Genomic DNA, 21,010 nt, shown 5'->3' with positions numbered 1-21,010 from the left:
GGCCGCATTTGGCCCCTGAGCTGCATGTTTGACACCCCTGGTTTAGTGTAAATCAATTCTTTTTTCATATCTCCGTGAAGTGAGTAATAACTAGTATTAGAGTATGTTAAAATGTGAGCATTAACAGCATTAAAAATGTTTCTATTTCATAGTTTTCACACAGTATATCACTTTCTGATATGGCGTTTTAAATACATGTTTCTTTGCTTCAAAAATGAAACACATGGTGTCCAGCTGAGTGGACATTTTTGTAACTCCATGAAAAAAAGGTTCATATAAAAATTTCAATTGCATTGTTTTGTTTTGTTTTTTTTTTTCATGCCTAAAGAGGAATAAAAACACTCAAGAAGACAATATTAACTAGAAGGTTTTCATAATTCATGCATGAAAGGGTTAAATTTTTATTTTTATTGGTCTATACTTGGATTTTGAGCCTGAGAAACTAATTTCATTCCTCTCTTTCTAGTACAGACAGTAAAGTTTCCTTAAATCCCTGAATGTACATTGACTCATTCGTGTGTTGATCATGTGGTAAGGTATGATTTGCTAATATTATATTTCTGAAATACTGGGGGGAGGAATTATGAAAGAAACCGCAAAGAAACAATACAGAGCCACACAAAACAAACTGAGTCAGTGCTGAAAAACTGGAGTGATTTTTCAGTGACAATTTCTTCTTCTTTTTTTTTTTTTTTTTTTTTTAAATTTAACCCTTTCATGCATGAATTATGAGAACCTTAGTCAATATTTTTTTCTTGAGTGTTTTTGTTCCTCTTTAGGCATGGCATGAAAAAAACAATGCAATTGATTTTTTTTTTTTTTTAATGAACCTATTTTTCGTGGAGTTACAAAAATGTCCACTCAGCTGGACACCATTTAATTTTTGAAGCAAAGAAACATGTATTTAAAAATCATCATCAGAAAATGATAAACTGTGTGAAAACTATGAAATAAAAACAATTTTAATGCTGCTAATTGCTAAATTGCTACTGTTTTCTCACATTTTATCATACTCTAATATTAGTTATTACTCATTTCATAGAGATATTATCCTCCTGAGACCCAGGAATTTGACAGTTGTAGCTTTTTGTACATTAAAAAATTGTCTTGATTGGAAACTGCATAATGCAACAATTTTTTTAAGATACATTTTAAAAATTGTTTTTATTTATTGATTTATTTTTTTAATGGAATGTCTATTGCAATGCATAGTATTTTTTAAGTAAAACTGTCAAACTTTTGTCCCCTACAGAGGACAAAATGCATTGCTGGGTCTCAGGAGGGTATGCAAAAAAAACAAAAACAAAAACAAAAAACCAAAAAAAAAAACCAAAAACTTTTTGTTTCAGACAACTGTTAATTACAGTCTAATAACAATTAGCAACTGATTTACACTAAAACATGTTAGTGCAGATCAGGTTTATCATGAGCAGCAAAGTTCCAATAATTGTATGAACTGCAGTGTTTTGGATGGTGCATTAGTGTCCACTGTGTTGGCTCATATGGAACTAAAACAAAAAAAAACATGAATATACAAGAGAACAGCTGGAGAAGAACTGTCCACTGGAGTGACCACTGTGCTATCACCACTATCAGCCAACACAGTGGACACTAATGCACCATCCAAAACACTGCAGTTCATACAATTATTATTACCTCCGCCAAGGAGGTTATGTTTTTGCCAGGGTTTGTTTGTTTGTCTGTCTGTTTGTCTGTCCGTTAGTGTGCAACATAACTCAAAAAGTTATGGACAGATTTTGATGAAATTTTCAGGGTTTGTTGGAAATGGGATAAGGAAGAAATGATTAAATTTTGGTGGTGATCGGGGGTGGGGGGGCCCACGTGGGGGCCCATTTCCAACAAACCCTGAAAATTTCATCAAAATCTGTCCATAACTTTTTGAGTTATGTTGCACACTAACGGACAGACAAACAGACAGACAAACAGACAGACAAACAAACAAACAAACAAACAAACCCTGGCAAAAACATAACCTCCTTGGCGTGGGGGGGGGGGGGGGGGGGGCCCACAGGGGGGGGCACTGATCAGCCTTGGCGGAGGTCTGTGCTCTCTGAGTGCTTCTAGTTGGAACTTTGCTGCTCATGATAAACCTGATCTGCAGTAACATGTTTGAGTGTAAATCAGTTGCTTGTTAGTTATTAGACTGTAATTAAGAAACTTTTTTTTTTTTTTTTGTGCATATCCCCCTGAGACCCAGCAATGCATTTTGTCCTCTGTTGGGGACAAAAGTTTGACAGTTTTACTTAAAAAAAGTACTATGCATTGCAATGGACATTCCACTAAAAAAAATCAATCAATCAATAAAAATAATTTTAAAAATGTTTCTGAAAAAACTGTTACAATATGCAGTTTCCAATCAAGACAATTTTTTAATGTAAAAAAGCTAAAACTGTCAAATTCCTGGGTCTCAGGAGGATTTTATCTCCATGAAATGAGTAATAACTCATATTAGAGTATGATAAAATGTGAGAAAACATTTGCAGTTTAGCAATTAGCAGCTTTAAAATTGTTTTTATTGCATAGTATTCCATACCACTTTCTGATACTAGGTTTTAAATACATGTTTCTTTGCTTCAAAAATTAAACGCATTATGTCCAGCTGAGTGGACATATTTGTAACTCCACGAAAAATAAGTTCATTAAAAAAAAAAAAAAAAAAAAAAATCAGTTGCATTGTTTTTTTCATGCCTAAAGAGGAACAGAAACACTCAAGAAAAAAATATTGACTAAGGTTCTCATAATTCATGCATGAAAGGGTTAAATTAAACTCCTGACTGGTCTGTCACACTGTCCAGTATTTAAAAAAAAGGCTCATGTACTCTACATTTTCTTTGCCCCTGATTCTAAGAAGGAGAAGCTTAAGGGAGGATTAGAGCCCAGTGGACCAGCTGGCCGCCGAATTCATCCCCAAAATATTTCAGGAATGTTGATATCCTCTCTCGTGTAGGTTGATGGTGGAACCTGATGGAGGCGCTGTTCCATACCGAAACCATCCAACAGGTTGCTAGGTAAAGAGCTGTGGAAGCAGTGCAGTCAAACACACAGCTCCAGCAGGTTCTAAGAGGAAGGAGAAGCAGGTGTTTGTGGACATCTATCTCATCTACACGGAACGATTCAGCTCAATTCAATCCGTGCGTCACGCGTAATTACGCACGGCTATGCGTAAAAGTTATATTTTTTGGACTCTTATTGCACATCCAGTTTTGAGGATTTTTTTTTTTTTTTTTTAATGACAACAGAAGAAACCCGGGTCTGTTCTACTCCAGGATTCTAAACAGCGCTTTTCATCGAGTTTATACAAAGGGCTGTCTGTGTGCAGTCTGTGCTGCAGGTAGATAACTGCGCTCAGGTAATGTAACACGAAACTCAACCATGTGACCAATGGCGTTTTGAAGAGTAGACGAAAAAAAAAAACTGCTTTACATAATACACCAACTGCTAGTGCAGTCAGGATGTAGTCCGGATCTATTTGAATGTTTCAGTACGTCTGCGTCTTAAGATGATACCTGTTTACCTCATACCTGCTCTGATCTGTTTGGTTTAGTTTCTTTTTTTTTCATCCACAAGGTGAAGCGGAAGCAATGTTTCTTGGGGAATTAACCACCTCGATGTTTCCCGTTTTGGCTTGATCACCAAAGGGTAAGTACATCAAAACAGTGCATTCTATTCTGGTTGAGAAAACTCCTCTGAACATCTTATTTTCATGTGGTCACAGCAGATTTTATGGTGATTCAACATCAGGCTGAAGGTGTGACTCAACTTGAGATTTAAGTGTCACAAAGAGCGTATAAATAGACGCTTCGTGGTGAGAATTTGCACTTTATTGTGTCTCCAGCTGCACTGTAAAAACAAACAAACAAAGAAAACCAAACAAACAAACAAAAAAATCTGTAATTTAACAGAATTTTCACTGTTTATTTGACAGATTTTTCCTGTATTTTTAAGATACAGGAAATATCAGTGAAATTACAAAAATAGACTGTGATTTTACACGTTAAATGTAAAATAACATGAAAAAACTGTAACTGTGAATAACCATAAAATTTTCATTTTTTTCCACAGAATAATACAGTTAAAATACATTTGAAAATGTATCATAATTTCACAAATATTTCTTTTCTTTTTATGAGATTAAACTGTTAATTTAAAGTTTAATACTGTATAAAAAAAAAAAAAAAAGAAAAATAAAATTACTGATAATTAACCGTAAAAGAAGTATTTGTTCTGTAAGTTTAACAAGACTTGTTTGTTAATTGACAAATATTTTGTGTAATTACGGGAGGCTTGATCACCTTCACAGCCTGATAAAGGGTAAGTACATCAGGACAGCGCATTCTATTCTGGTTGAGAAAACTCCTCTGAACATCTTATTTTCATGTGGTCACCGCAGATTTTATGGTGATTCAACATCAGGCTGAATGTGTGACTCAACTTGAGATTTAAGTGTCACAAAGAGCGTATAAATAGACGCTTCGTGGTGAGAATTTGCACTTTATTGTGTCTCCAGCTGCACTGTTAAAAAAAAACAAACAAAAAAAATATGTAATTTAACAGAATTTTCACTGTTTATTTTACAGATTTTTCCTGTATTTTTAAGATACAGGAAAATATCAGCGAAATTACAAAAATAGACTGTGATTTTACACGTTAAATGTAAAATAACATGAAAAAACTGTAACTGTGAATAACCATAAAATTTAAATATTTTTTCACAGAACAATACAGTTCAAATACATTTGAAAATGTATCATAATTTCACAACTATTTCTTTTCTATTTATGAGATTAAACTGTTAATTTAAAGTTTAATACTGTAAAAAAAAACAAACAAACAAAAAAAAAAACTAAAATAAAACCAGATAAAATTACTGACAATTAACCATAAAAGAAGTATTTGTTCTGTAAGTTTAAAAAGGCTTGTTTTTTAACTGACAAATATTTTGTGTAATTACAGGAGGTTTCACAACAAAAGTGTTGAATAAATGTATTTTTGTGAATGTATAACATGTAAGCACTGATAAACTGTCCAAATACAGTTTTTATCAGTGGATTGTACAACTTAGTCTCATTGAAAATTATTTTTATATATATTTATAGGTAATTTGATTGTTTTAATACAGGGGTGTCGAACTCCTTTGAGTTCATGGGCCAGATTCAGCTGAATTTGACCTGAAGTGGGCCGAATCAGTAAAATAATAACATAATAATATATAAATAATGTCAACTCCAAACTTTTCTCTATGTTTTAGAGCGAAAAAAGTAAATTTACATTATGAACAGGTTTACATCTACAAACTGTCCTTTCAAAAGATGTGAATAACATGAATAAACTGAAAAAATAAGTGTAATTTTAACAATATTCTGCCTCAGTTTATCATTTACGCATGTACATTATAACTTACAGATCACAGTGGATCTACAAATACACAAAACATTGAGTAACAGGCAAAATTTTGTTAAAATTGTACTTACTTCTCTTCGGACATTTCAGGTTATTCACATTTTTTGCAAAATTATACTTTGTTTTAGTGTAAATACATGAAAATATGTGCATTTACAAAGAGAAACATTTGAATTTGTCATTATTTATATGTTATTATGATAGTATTTGACTGCTCCTGCCCACTTGAGATTGAATTGTTCTGAATGTGGAACCTGAACTAAAAGGATTGTTAATATTTTGGTGAAATTTTTGCATTTCACAAATTCATCCCAAGGGTCGGACTGGACCCTTTGGTGGGCCAGATTTGGCCCCTGGGCCCCCATGTTTGACACCTGTGTTTTAATACATGAAAATATTCTTTATTAAACGTTAACCCTTTCATGCATAGTGGTCACTCCAGTGGACAGTTATTCTCCAGCTGTTCTCTTACATATTCATTAGTTTTGTTGTTTTAGTTTCATATCAGCCAACACAGTGAACACTTATGCATCATCCCATACACTGCAATTCATTTACTGTAACTTTGCTGTTCTTAATAAACCTGATCTGCACTAACATATTTGAGTGTAAATCAATGGCTAATTGTTATTAGGCTGTAATTAACAGCTTTTTTTTTTTTTTTTTTTTTTTTAACAACAAAGAGGGTTTTTTTAATTGCATATTATCTCCATGAAGTGAATAATAACTAGTATTAGAGTATGTTAAAATGTGGGAAAACATCTGATTAGCAGCGTTAAAAGTGTTTTTATTGCATAGTATTCTATACCACTTTCTGCTACTAGGTTTTAAATACATGTTGCTTTGCTTCAAAAATTAAATGCAAGGTGTCCGGCTGAGTGGACATTTGTGTAACTCCTTAAAAATAAAACAAAAAAAAATTGATCACATTGTTTTTTTCATGCCTAAAGAGGAAATAAAAACACTCAGGAAAAATATCTTGACTAAGGTTCTCATAAGTCATGCATGAAAGGGTTAAAAAGTCAAAAAAAAAAAAAAAAAAAAAAAAAGCAAAATCTCATGTAAAGTTAGGGCAAAAAAACCTGTATTTTAATTATGGAAAATTACAGTATTTTTATGAGCTGGTTATTTTCAGTTATTTAACAGTATTCTTTTGGCACCCCTGCTGCCGGAATATTACTGTTTTTTTTTTTTTTTTTTTTTTTTTTTACAGTGTGGTTAAACCCAAACACTGAGAGCTGGATCTGATGAAATGGATCGGAGCTGATGCCCACAAGTCCCAGTCCGCCCCCCCTTGGACCCCTTGGACCCCTTTGGTCACAGGTAGAGAGATGGCAGCGGTTGCGGATGTGCTGCCTGTACCTGGATTTGTGGTTGGGAGTGTTTTACTGCTGGTGCTGATCAGTGATCCAGTGTGGGGTGAGTCAGTAACCATCAGTTCAGCTCCACTCCCACAACAATGACCACACCTACCCACACCCACACCCACACACACACATACATATTAAAACCTGCAATAATAAATAAAGCTGGTGATGACATTCCAGAAAAGATGTAAAACATGCACAGGCCTGTCGCTGTGTTGAAAGAACATTACACAAAGAGGTGTATTTACATCCGCTTTCTGCTTATCACTATTCGCATATATGACAGAATTCCACTCGACGCTACATTTAGAAGTTCTCATTTCAGAGCAGCTGCCCCCACCTGACACCCCCCGCTTTGTTATCAACTTGTACTTTTGTCCTCGCGAAGTTTACCATGGCCCTAGTGAATAATTTACCAGAAAACTCCAAGAGAGTTGAAGTTTTCCCAAACATACCTTATAATTTAAGTTATTTGAGGTAATGTTGAACACAAATTAACCCTTTCATGCACACTGGTCACTACAGTGGACAGCTATTCTACAGCTGTTCTCTTGTATATTCGTGGATTTTGTTGTTCTTTTTGTTGGTGTTGTTTTTTTTACACATATCTTTATTAAAGTTTTAAGACACTACATATCTTTTCTGGCATGAATTGGTAACGTTATGTAGATCTCTCCTGAGCATAAACCCCCAGAATCACAAGCCCTCCCCCATAGTTTTCACACAATTTATCAGTAAATACATATTTCTGTGTCAAAAATTAAACGTGTGGTGTCCAGCTGAGTGGACATTTTTGCAGCTTCATGAAAAATAGGTTCATAAGAATTATTTTTTTCATTATTATTTTTTTTATGTATTTTTAAATTTTTTAAAATTATTATTGTTATTTTTTTAATACATTATTATTTATTTTTCAGAAGAAAATTTTTAATCGCATTATTTTTTTTTTTCATGCCTAAAGAGGAATAAAAACACTGAGGAAAAAAATTTTGATTAAGGTTCTCATAGTTCGTGCATGAAAGGGTTAAACATTAGATCTGATTTTTTTTGTGTCATATTTCTTACAATCATGTTTTTAGACTCGGTTACAGTACGTTCTGCATTCCAGACCTCCTCCTCCTCCTTCTTCTCCTGGTTAAGTAGTTACTGTGTAGTTTCATGAAGTCACTGAGTTATCACATGGCTGCTCATGGATAGATTTGAAAGTGCACAAAATGTACTTGTGCTTTTACTATGGTTGTTTTTTTTTTTTTTTTTTTTACAGTGACCTTGCACAAAAATATTTGAAAGCAAGACAGAAATGGCACTTATTCGTTTGTGGGAAATTAACTATTGCACTTTAACCAGAGGGAGGAATGTGAGAGCGAATGAATAATGGGTCAATAATGTAAAGCGCTTTGGGTGTCTAGAAAGGCACTATATAAATCCAATCCATTATTATTATTATTATTATTATTATTATTATTAACCGTTTGAATAGGGTGTATTAGAAAAAAGTAGACTCTCAGAAAAAAAAAAACAGAACAAAAAACATAACACCAAAATAATTGCATCATCATTATAATCACATGACGTTATTTTCCAGTGCAAGGTAATAAAACCTGTGTGTGCTGGTTTTATATGAGTGTATAAAGCTTACATCAGCTGGTAACCTGTGTCTGAATGTCAAAAATGCAGGACGTGTTTATAAATGTTAGATAGGAATTTTTTTTTTTTTTTTTTTTGAGTAACCAGGACATGGAAGATGCAAACCTTTACAGTAATCTCCATTTTAGTGCATGTAAATTGATTGTGATTACAAAAAAAAAAAAAAAAAAAAAAAAAAATCTAGTTTAACCCTTTATTGGGCAAGTGACTATTTTTGGTAATTTCCACACATATTACAAGACAGTGGCAGCAACAGTAAACAGTTATGTTCTAAAATACATGTTCTTTTCACCTTAAATGTGTTTTTCTTGTATTTTTAATATATACTTCTTGGATTTTTTTTTTTTTTTTAATTTGGCCACTTATGGGTAAGGAACCAAATATGGTAACTTCATTAACCTTGATTTTCTACATAACAATACTTTTTTTTTTTTTAATTTGATAAAAGTAATAAAGTCATGTTAGGTCCTCCAATAACACAGAAAGGCTGAAATTTTGAATTTCAGAGTATTTCTATGAGTGAACTACAGTGTGTATCAGAAAAAAGTAGACACTCAAAAAAAAAAAACAATCATAAAACCAAAATGGGAAGACATTTTGAAAATCTGATCGTATGTGTTTATTGACTATTTAATTCTCCCTTGATTGACACCAGTGTCCTGGGTCAGTTTTCATGCTTCAGAGAACAAAGCTAATTTGATTTTCATAATGTCTTCACATTTTGGTTTTATGTGTTTTTTTTCTGAGCATCTACTTTTTTCTGATTCACCCTGTGGTTCACTCATAGGAATATTCTGGAATTCAAAATTTCAACCTTAGTGTGTTATTGGAGGATATAAAAAGACTTTATTACTTTTATGAAATTAGAAAAAAAAAAATGTTATTGTTATGTAGAAAATCAAGGTTAATGAAGTTACCAAATTTGGTTCCTTACCCGTAAGTGGCTAAATAAATAAATAAATAAGTCCAAGAAATGTATATAAAAAATACGAGAAAAATACATGTAAGGTGAAAGGAACAAGTATTTTAGAACATAACTGTTTACTGTTATTGCCACTGTCTTGCAATATTTGTGGAAATTACCAAAAATAGTCAAATCTTTGAAATCTGGTCATGGATAGATTTGAAAGTGCACAAAATGTACTTATGCTTTTACTGTGGTTGTTTTTTTTTTTTTTTTTTTTTTACAGTGACCTTGCACAAAAATAGTTAAAAGCAAGAAAGAAATGGCACTTATTCGTTTGTGGAAACTAACTATTGCAATTTAACCGTTTATACAGGGTGTATCAGAAAAAAGTAGACTCAGAAAAAAAAACATAAAACCAAAATGGGAAGACATTTTGAAAACATGATCATATGTGTTTATTGACCTTGTAATTCTCCCTTGATTGACACCAGTGTCCTGGGTCAGTTTTCATGCTTCAGTGAACAAAGCTAATTTGATTTTCATAATGTCTTTGCATTTTGGTTTTATGTTGTTTTTTTCTGAACGTCTACTTTTTTCTGATACACCCTGTGGTTCACTCATAGAAATACTCTGGAATTCAAAATTTCAACCTTAGTGTGTTATTGGAGGATATAAAAAGACTTTATCACTTTTGTGAAATTAATTTTTTTTTATTGTTATGTAGAAAATCAAGATTAATGAAGTTACCATATTTGGTTCCTAACCCGTAAGTGGCTAAATAAATAAATAAATCCAAGAAGTGTATATAAAATATACAAGAAAAATACATGTAAGGTGAAAGGAACATGTATTTTAGAGCATAACTGCTGACTGTTACTGCCACTGTCTTGTAATATGTGCGGAAATTACCAAAAATCGTCAAATCTTTCAAATCTATCCATGACCAGCCGTGTGATAACTCTGAGAGTCTACTTTTTTCTGATACACCCTGTAGTTCACTCATAGAAATACTCTGAAATTCAAAATTTCAACCTAAATTTGTTATTGGAGGATATAAAGGGACTTTATTAGTTTTATGAAATAAAAAAAAGCTTTGTTATGTAGAAAATCAAGGTTAATTAAGTTACCATATTTGGTTCCTTACCCATAAGTGGCAAAAAAAAAAAAAAAAAAAAAAAAATTACAAGAAGTATCTATAAAAAATACAAGAAAAACACATGTAAGGTGAAAGGAACATGTATTTTAGAACATAACTGTTGACTGTTACTGCCACTGTCTTGTAATATGTGCAGAAATTACCAAAAATAGTCACTTACCCGATAAAGGGTTAAACTACTTTTTTTTGTTGTTTTTTTTTAAATCACAGTCAATTTCCCTTTCAGGCACAACAGTTGTTCTTTTTTTTTCTATTATTTAATTTTTTTGTGTATTGTTTATTATTATTATTATTATTATTATTATTATTATTATTATTCTATTGTTTGATTTTTTATTTGTGTATTGTTTATATTGTTATTATTTTTATTTTTGTTCCATATGTTTTGTATTATGTCTGTGTCTGAAATAAACTAACCTAACCTAACAAATTTCCATGCATCAAAATGTAGATTGCTTTAAATGTTTACATTTTCCATGACCTGGTTACTCAAAAAAAAAAAAAAAAAACAGAAAAAGACAAAATCAACAACAAAAGTTTATTCCTATCTAACATTTACACACACACGTGCATTTTTGACATTCAGGCGCAGGTTACCAGCTGATATAAGCTTTACACACACACATAAAACCAGCACACACAGGTTTTATTACCTTGCACTGGAAAATAAAGTCATGTGATTCAGAACAACCAATGAGAACGAGGCTGTGAAGTGTTTCTTACAGTGTTCTTCATGTTTCTGCTCTTTTCACAGGGAATTACACACTTCCAAGAGACATCCGGTCTAAAAATGACACTGTGAGTAGAAAGATGAGTGTATGTCTTAAATTTCAAGAAGGCCAGAGAGGGAAAAATGGGACAAAAGTGTGCATCTGAGCTGTTTCCTCAAAAAAAAAAAGCAGAAAAAAAGCATTGTTTGAATCTGTCAGTCCAAAGCTCAGTCCATATGTTGCAGCTGTACACGGCTAGTGATTTTCCAATTATTATTGACAATTTCTCTTAAATGTAATTTTTATTATTTTTTTTTTTTTTTTACAATATTTGTCAATTCCTGATTCTTGGGTACATATTACATGACTATTTAACCAAAAGATTGCTATTCAACTGGATCTGGATTAAAAATGTACTAATATTAGCATATCCTACTAATAAAACAAAATGTGCTTAGGAAACTGACCAGAAAATGATGTTCATGTGGGGTACACAGTCCTGAAATAGGCTCCACTGATTTAAAAGTAAAATGCCTTCATGGAGGTGTATAAAATGTGCTATATAAATGCAGTCTGTTTACCATTTGAAACAGGGGTGTCAAACATGTGGCCCGGGGGCCAAATGCAGCCCGCCAAAAGGTCCAGTTCGGCCCCTGGGATGTTTTTGCCAAGTGCAAAAATTCCAGTCTTGAATTGAATTAAGCAAAAAAAAAAAAGCTTGAATTAAGGAAAAAAATCTTGAATTAAGCAAAAAAAAAAAAAAAAAAAAAAAAAAAAAATTCAATTAAGCAAAAAAAAAAAAAAAAAAAAAAAAATCTTCAATTAAGCCAAAAAAAAAAAAAAAAAAAAAAAAAAAATTCTCAAATTTAGCAAAAAATCTGGAATTAAGCTAAAAAAAATATCTTCAATTAACCAAAAAAATTCTCAAATTTTGCAAAAAAAAAAATTTAATAAAGCCAAAAAATCTTCAACTAAGTAAGAAAAAAATCTTGAATTGAGCAAAAAAAAAAAATCTGCAGTTGAGTTAAAAAAAGTCTTGAATTAAGCCAAAAAAAATCTTCAATTAAGTTAAAAAAAAAAATCAGTGAATTAAGCACAAAAAAAAAAACAAACCAAAAACTTCAATTAAGCAAAAAAAACTTCAATTAAGCCAAAAAAAAGAAAAAATCTCAAATTTAGCAAAAAATCTTGAATTAAGCCAAAAAAATCTTCAATTAAGTAAAAACAAATCTTCAATTAAGCCCCCCCAAAAAATCTTCAATTAAGTTAAAAAAAAAATCTTAAACTAAACCAAAAAAATCTTCAGTTAAGTAAAAAAAAATCTTCAGTTAAGCAAAAAAAATCTCAAATTTAGCAAAAAATCTTGAATTAGGAAAAAAAAAAAATCTTCAATTAAGTTGAAAAAAATCTTCAATTAAGTAAAAAAAAAGTCTTCAGTTAAGCCAAAAAAATCTCAAATTTAGCAAAAAATCTTGAATTAAGCCCCCCAAAAATCTTCAGTTAAATACATTTAAAAAAATCTTCAATAAAGTTAAAAAAAATCTTGAATTAAGCCAAAAAAAAAAATCTAGAATTAACAACTTAAATTTTTTTCTTTGTTTTAGTGCAAAAAATAACATTAAATTATTAAAATATTTACATTTACAAACTATCCTGTAACACTAAAATGTGAATAACCTGAACAAATATGGACAACCTGAAATGTCTAAAGAAAATTAAGCACAGTTCTAACAATTTTTCTGCCTGTTCCTCAGTGTTTAGTGTCTTTGTAGATCTGATCCATAATGCACATGGACAAATGATAAGTGGAGGAAAAATATTGTTAAAAATTGCACTAAATTTTCTTACGTTTTTTTTTTTTTTTTTTTTAAATTATTTAAATTGCAGTTTTTTCTTTTTTTTTTTTTTTTTGGATAGTTTATAAAAGTAAGTATTTTCATAATTTAATGGGGTTTTTTTACACTAAAACAAAGACAAAAATTTGGAGTTATCATTATTTATATGTTATGTTATTATTTTACTGGTCCGGCACACTTCAGATCAAATTTAGCTGAATCTGGCCCCTGAACTAAAATGAGTTTGACACCCCTGATTTAAAATGTTAAATCTACATGGTTTGACGTGTTTTTTACAGTATTGTTCTGATAACCACAGCTGCCATTTTTTTTCCGTAAAACCTTTTTTTTTTTTTACGGTGTACTTTTTTCTTGATATTCAAAAAAAAAACAAAAAAAAAACACTCTCTCTGCTTTATTTCCATGTGCAGGGTCCTGACATCGCAGCCATCGTGGCCCCTACGGTCACCCTGGGCGTTCTGGCTATAGTCGCGGCGGTTCTAGCGTGGTTATTCTGTGTAGTTAAAAAGAAGAGGCAGACTGAGGGGACGTACAGACCCAGCGCCGAGGAGCAGTCCGGTGCACGGAGCGTGGCCGCACCAGATGCACTAAAGTTACCGAAGGAGGAAAGACTCATCTGACATTTGGTGCAACATCTGTTAAAGCACACTGGGAGCAAATGTGTGCACGGCAGAAACCCTGTGTGACCAGAAGTGATCACTGACGGAGAACGTTTAGCAGAGGATTTAACACAACAAAATATGATGCATTTCATTTTTGACTTCATCTCAATAAGCTGTGAGCGGCTCCTAAATGGAACTATGAGGAAAAACAGCAGGACGGACACTACAACGAGCAGATTATACAGAAGGATTCCAGCATTTCATTGGTACAAATGTAATAAGAACTGCAGTATTTTATCACCAGGAATAATTTTAGTGTAGTTTTTTTTTCTTCTTTCAGCTGCTGTTTACCATGTGCCTGCACTTGCTTTAACTTTCTGAGACCCAGCAATGTGTTTTTGTCCTCTGCAGGGGACAAAAGTTTGACGGGTTTACTTAAAAAATGCTGTCTATTGCAAAGGATATTCCATTAAAGAAAGAAAGAAAGAAAGAACGAACGAACGAAAATAAATAAATACATAAATAAATAAAAAATAGTTTACCCTCCTCTTGTGTTAGGGTCGGCACTAGGGATGCAAATTATCATTTAATCCAGGGGTGTCAAACCCATTTTAGTTCAGTTCCATATTCAGCTAAATTTGATCTGCAGTGGGCCGGACCAGAAAAATAATAAAATAATATCCTATAAATAATGACAACTCCAAATTTTTGTCTTTGTTTTAGTGTACAAAAACCCCATTAAATTATGAAAATACTTACTTTTATAAACTATCAAAAAAAAAAAAAAAAAAAAAACAACCAGAAAAAACTGAAATTTAAATTAAAAAACGTAAGAAAATTTAGGGCAATTTTAACAATATTTTTCCTCCACTTCTCATTTCTACATATGGATTATGGATCAGATCTACAAAGACAATAAACACTGAGGAACAGGCAGAAAAACTGTTAAAATTGTGCTTAATTTTCTTTAGACATTTCAGGTTGTTCATATTTGTTCAGGTTATTCACATTTTAGTGTTACAGGATAGTTTGTAAATGTAAATATTTTCGTAATTCAATGTCATTTTTTGCACTAAAACAAAGAAAAAAAAAGTTGTTCATTCTAGATTTTTTTTTTTGGCTTAATTGAAGATTTTTTTTTGCTTAATTGAAGATTTTTTTGGCTTAATTCAAGATTTTTTTTACTTAATTGAAGTTTTTTTTTTGCTTAATTCAAGATTTTTTTTTTTACTTAATTGAATAATTTTTTTTGGCTTAATTGAAGATTTTTTTTTTTGGTTTAATTAAGATTTTTTCCTTAATTCAAGCTAAAATTTTTTTTGCTTAATTCAATTCAAGACTGTTGAATTTTTGCACTTGGCAAAAACATCCCAGGGGCCGAACTGGACCCTTTGGCCCCCGGGCCTCATGTTTGACACCCCTGATTTAATCCATTATAGTTGGTTGACCTTGGTGATCAATTAATGATTAATTGATAAGTGGAGATTTTCCTGTAAACCTGAATTTCTCTTTCGATAGGGTCTGTAAGAATAAAAGCCAAATATTGTTGATATACTTCATGAAAAAAAGCATGTCATATTCCTTAATGATTGATTTATTGTACCATTGGATACAGTACAGGCAATGACATTTATGAAGTAGAACTAAAGACATTCTGCCGAGAAATTCAATAAAATAAATGGATCTGAAGAGGGGCAGTTTAGAAGAAAGGTACTTGCAGGGGAAGTGGCGCCCCCTACTGTTGACACAACAAATACCGCTGTGGAAAAGGGTAATTAACTGACAATTATTGTAATTTAATCTAGCAAATTCTTATCGACAGTTAATTGATAGTCAATTAACTGTTTCTATTCTTAGTCGGCACAGACCCATTTTAGGTTTTAAATTCATAAAAGAACCACATAAAATTTGTTTATTGCATCAAGGCTTTTTGACTTTGTCAGGATCCTCTATTTCAACAAAGTAATAATAATAAAAAAAAATTTTTCACTATAATATGAAATGCTCTGGTTGAAATTATGACCTTGTGCTGTTAGGGTCAGTTTCGACCCAGTTATAAAAATAAGATTATAAAGCAGTAATTAGAGCCCAGACTGAAATCATAAGTGCACTGTCAGCCAACACACTGACAGACAACTCCTCTAACAGTCTTGAGCTTTTGGGGATTCTCATTTTGCCTTGTTATCCAGTGTACCTGCAGAAAAACAAAACAAGCAAAGACCGGCATGTCCACACACGTGAGGTCAATTAATTGGTGGCTTGCAGAGTGCTATGGAAGAGGAAAAAAAAAAAAAAATTAAGATCCTATATATATTTTTTGTTATTCTGAGAAAAAAGGACAGAATTCTGACTTTAATCTCAGAATTTTGACTTATTTGTCAGATGAACAAAAGATGGGTGAATGTTATGTTTTGAAACATATATGTAAATTTGAAGAAAAAGCCACTGACATCTGTTTCCCTTTCTTTTGCTTATCTAATAGTGAAATGGCTTCCTCTGGAAACCCTCGGATGTGTAAAAAGTCACCTAAATCTGTCAATATGTCAGTCTGCTGTACTCCTGCATGCCATAAAGCAAAAGTGACACTCTGCATGAATGTCAGAAAAAAAAAACAATTTCAGAATTCTGAGAAAAAAAGTCTGAATTCTGACTTTAATCTCAGAATTCTGACTTTTTCCTCCAAATTCTGACTTTAATCTCAGAATTCTGACTTTTTCCTCCAAATTTTGACTTTAACCTCAGAATTCTGACTTTAATCTCAGAATTCTGATTTTTCTCAGAATAGTAATAATTCAAAAAATATATATTCGACCTTATTTTTTTTTGTTTTCCCAGTGTCCCTAATCCTCTTCCATAGAGAGCACATTGAGGGATACACTGACAAAAAAAAGGCCAAGAGGCTCACACCAAAAATATTAAAACCAATATTTTTCATGGATAAGGAAGCCTAACAAGGTAACCAAGAGATGAGAAACAAATTGGATGATAGATAATTGTTTTTAGTCTATTTTACAGCTGATTTAAGACGTGGGTCAAAACCAACCTGTTAACATAAGAGATGGAAACAGAAAGCAAACACAAGAGGAAGGTTAAATAAAAAATATATCTGAAAAGAACTGTTGCACTATGCAATTTCTAATCAAGACAATTGTTTAATGTAAAAAAGCTAACATTTTTACTTTCCTGGGTCTCAGGAGGTTAAAACTGTATATTATAAATCACTGAATCACTGAGCTTTTACCTCAAATTTTTTGTGTTTTTGCTACTGAGAGTCCTGATGCATTGGAACTAGGACATTTTTTTTTTTGTCTAATGAGCAAAATATGTTGTCGCAATATAAAAACACCTGATTTTAGACAAACTGTTATGTTTTCAATGACCTTACACCGACAACATGGAAAAAACAAGCAACTGTTTACACTTTAAGTATTATTTGATCAGTCATTTTTGATTTATTCACATTTATTTAATTTGTTTTTTTTTTTTTCAACAGATCCACCATGCAGTGCATCATAATCAAGCAGAGATGTTTTACAATGTTAAAACATGTTTTATTATTTATGCTTTTGTCTAATAAATAAGAAAAATATTTGCATAATGGTCAATTAATTAAACTTTTAAAACCTGAGCTTTTTTGGGGATATCATCCTTTGCTGAAAATATATTAGGAGAGTAAGAGGAAAAAAATATAGACAGAACTGGGAAATCTCAAATAAGTCTGTAAGTGTATTTGTGCAATGAGTCTTAAAATAGTTGGTGAGATATGGAGACTAGTCATATCGAGGGAAAAGTTCAGCTGCACAGAGAATGTCACTGAAACACTGGAGCTATCGTTAGTGTTTCTTCAAAAAAAAAAAAAGGTTAAAAATAATGAAAAATGGCAGAGTGAGTGTAATTTTTAATGAACGTCAAAGGTCTCTCACTCACATTTGGAAGAAAAATAGACTTTCTGGTAGATTTGTGCTGCAGATTCAGCAGTTTGTGCAGAATATCATTAACAGTCATTGCCATTATGGTGAATATAACACTGCAATCTAATAATCTAATAATAATAATAATAATAACTCAGTAATCGTGTTTGGACTTTTAATGAGCTTGACATAAAACAAGGAAAAGTTGGAGCCAATCCACACATATAGGCTTCTCTTAACTCCGACTCTGGAACAAAATGGTATTATTTGTAAAATTGTGGAACAAGTTCAAGTACTGGTGTTGTTTCTTTAACCCATAAAGACCCAAAGAGCAACTGGCAACAAAAACCATCTACTGATCTAAACTGTTTAATATCTGTGGATCAATAATCCTATCAAGATATGTAAATAATTGGTGTAAAATGCAGTTTTTCATCTTTTCATGGTCATCAGATATGACCCATTTGGACGTTCAGAGGCGCCGTAGTTACCATGGAAACACTGTCATCTTCTACAACATTGATTCACCAGTAAAACCCATGGAGTTGGATCAATGACAGTGGATGGAGACACTTGATTTATGTTAAGTTAATGATATAGTCACTTTTTCTTCATTTGTTTCTTTTTCTGAAATAATAATCCTCAACTTTAATCTGATCTTTTATGAACATCTACATGATGAGTGAATTAAATGTAGGAAAATACATGATTTACACTGGAAAAAAAAGAACAAAATACAGAGGATGATATTCTAATAAATGGTGAGAAATCACTTGAGAACAGTTAACCCTTTATCGTTGATATAAATCAACCACTGGAACAACGTTCAGAGTGCAGAATTCCACAGAACCACAGCCCTCAACTAACACAGAACTGAGAAGTCATACTGCACTCCACCACACCTATCTAACATGTTGCTCCGCCCACCTTCTCCTCCCTCCAGAGCAAAGAACATCGTAGAGTATTTAGAACAATAATTCCTATTCTATGCTATATACTATCACTAATCTGTTGTTTCTTCCATCAGTTGCCACAGTACTGTCGTAGCAAAATGCACAAAAGAATGAACTGAAGTATACTCCATATATCACCACAGTACTGTGGCAACAAGAGGAAAAGGAGTTCATGTACCAGTATCCATGATTGGTTCTAGTACAAATGATAACATTTGATTGGTCTGTGGCAATAGACAAACTGATATTTTGTAACACAGTACTGTGGCAGTAGCCATTGCCTTAAAAATTTGGTCAGCCAATAGCCGATATCTACAGCCAATTTTTGAGGCTGATATTTAATACCGATTTTTTATTTTTTTTTTTAAAGCACATTAACACAGTAAAATACAATTGAAACACTCAGATAATTAAGATTTTTTTGCAGCAATATAAATGAACACTTGGTTTATGTTAATGATATATTTGCTAAAAAAGTCACTTTGTCTTCAGTTTTCTCTTTTTCTGATGATAACCCTCAGCTTATCTATCTTAACTAATCTGAGCTTCTATGAACATCTACATGATTATTTAATTAAATATAGGAAAATACCTGAATTACACTGGAAACACCCAAAATACAGAGGATAATATTATAGTTTATAATAAATGGTGAGAAATCACTTAAGGACAGTTAACCCTTTATCATGTAAGTGACCATTTTTGGTAATTTCTGCAAACATTAAATATAGGGCCACTCCTGTGCCTCAATGAGGTCAAGAATGTTGTTTTTTTATAACTATACAATGATTCAGAGAGGTTTTTCAGAAATTTTGAAGCTGAAAATAGTGAATATGAGTGATTCTTGTCAGTTTATGACTAGAGGTTGACCGTTATGGGTTTTTCTAAGGCTGATGCCGATTTAAAAAAATTTGGTCAGCTGATTGCTGATATCTACTGCTGATTTTTGAGGCCGATATTTAAGGCAGATTTTTTTTTTTTTTTTTTAAAGCACATTGACAGTAAAATACAACTGAAACACTCAGATAATTAAGATTTTTATGCAGCAACATAAATGAACACAGTTTATATTAATGATATATTTACTAAAGAAGTCACTTTTTCTACAGTTTTCTCTTTTTCTGATATAATAACCCTCAATTTTAATCTGTGCTTCTATGAACATCTACATGATCAGTGAATTAAATATAATAAAATACCCGATTTACACTGAAAACACCCAAAATACAGAGAAGAATAATATAATAAATGGTGATAAATCACGTAAAAAAGGCTAAATGGATAGAAAAATATATTTGGGAACTGTTTAAGAGTACCTCTGGATTTTTATGGGTTAAGCAGGAAATGTTTTATTCTCATTCATTCTGATAATAATAGACTCCTCAGACGTCCCACTGTCTGCAGTTCAGCTGTCTGACAAATAAAGCCTACAAACACTTACTTTTTATAGCTCAGTGTAGGAATTTTGTATGAAAACTGATAAAGTTCCCCTGTAAATGAGTCAGTTTCACATGGACAAATTCTTCCCACTTTGTTTCACAATATTGCGTTACAGCACAGTCTGTGTTTAATCTGTTCAGTTTGGGGAATTACGGAGGAATTGTTGGTTTTGTATTGAATTATTACAAAAACTGTGATTTTATGTCGATGTACAGTAAGTTGGTTTCAGAGACCATATCAAATCTTGTTAGTATAATGCATGTATATGTACTCCTAGCTTGTTATTGGTTAAAAAAAGCTTTATATGTTATTCATTATACAGTTTATTCCTCCACTTAGGCTAGGGGTGTCAAACTCATTTTAGTTCAGTTCCACATTCAGCTAAATTTGAGCTGAAGTGGGCCGGACCAGTAAAATAATAACATCATACTATATAAATATGTCAACTCCAACCTTTTCTCTATGTTTTAGAGTGAAAAAAGTAAATTTACATTATGAAAAGGTTTACATCTACAAACTATCCTTTCAAAAGATGTGAATTACATGAACAAACTGAAAAAATAAGTGTAATTTTAACAATATCCTGCCTCAGTTTATCATTTACACATGTACATTTGAACTTACAGATCACAGTGGATCTACAAATACACAAAACATTTAATAACAGGCAGATTATTGTTAAAATTGCGCTGCCCTTGAGACATTTCAGGTTCATATTTTTTCAGGTTATTCACATTTTTTGTGAAATTAATCTTTGTTTTAGTGTAAATACATAAAAATATTTATATTTACAAGAGAAAAATTTGGAGTTGTCATTATTTCTTTGTTACTATGATAGTATTTGACTGGTCCTGCCCACTTGAGATTGAACTGTTCTGAATGTGGAACCTGAACTAAAAGGATTGTTAATATTTTTGTGTAATTTTTGTATTTCACATATTCATCCCAAGGGCCGGACTGGACCCTTTGTCGGGCCAGATTTGGCCCCCGGGCCGCATGTTTGACACCTGTGACTCAGGCTGTTTAATACACTAATAATT

At 32.0% G+C, this 21,010-nt stretch overlaps 1 protein-coding gene across 6 annotated transcripts; it reads left to right on the top strand.

Annotated features, from left to right (window-relative positions):
- Positions 1-2,862: 2,862 nt before the first annotated feature.
- crb3a (crumbs homolog 3a) lies at positions 2,863-14,163 on the top strand. Of its 6 annotated transcripts, none has more exons than XM_030141417.1 (6): positions 2,863-3,370; positions 3,589-3,644; positions 4,304-4,332; positions 6,636-6,840; positions 11,253-11,296; positions 13,475-14,163. In XM_030141417.1, exons 4-6 carry the CDS (start codon positions 6,669-6,671, stop codon positions 13,682-13,684), a joined length of 426 nt encoding a protein of 141 aa, XP_029997277.1. In that variant the 5' UTR covers positions 2,863-3,370; positions 3,589-3,644; positions 4,304-4,332; positions 6,636-6,668; the 3' UTR covers positions 13,685-14,163. The 6 variants fall into 6 exon arrangements, with proteins under 6 accessions (XP_029997277.1, XP_029997272.1, XP_029997274.1 ...); XM_030141412.1 differs by having other exon boundaries at positions 4,304-4,334; positions 6,639-6,840; XM_030141414.1 differs by having other exon boundaries at positions 3,566-3,644; positions 4,304-4,334; positions 6,639-6,840.
- The last annotated feature ends 6,847 nt before the right edge of the window (positions 14,164-21,010 follow it).

Source organism: Sphaeramia orbicularis, chromosome 8 (genome assembly GCF_902148855.1).
Source record: "Sphaeramia orbicularis chromosome 8, fSphaOr1.1, whole genome shotgun sequence".
In the NCBI taxonomy this organism is placed as follows: domain Eukaryota; kingdom Metazoa; phylum Chordata; class Actinopteri; order Kurtiformes; family Apogonidae; genus Sphaeramia; species Sphaeramia orbicularis.
The sequence above is the reverse complement of the archived record's forward strand: the minus strand, read 5'-3'. Positions and strand labels throughout refer to the sequence as shown.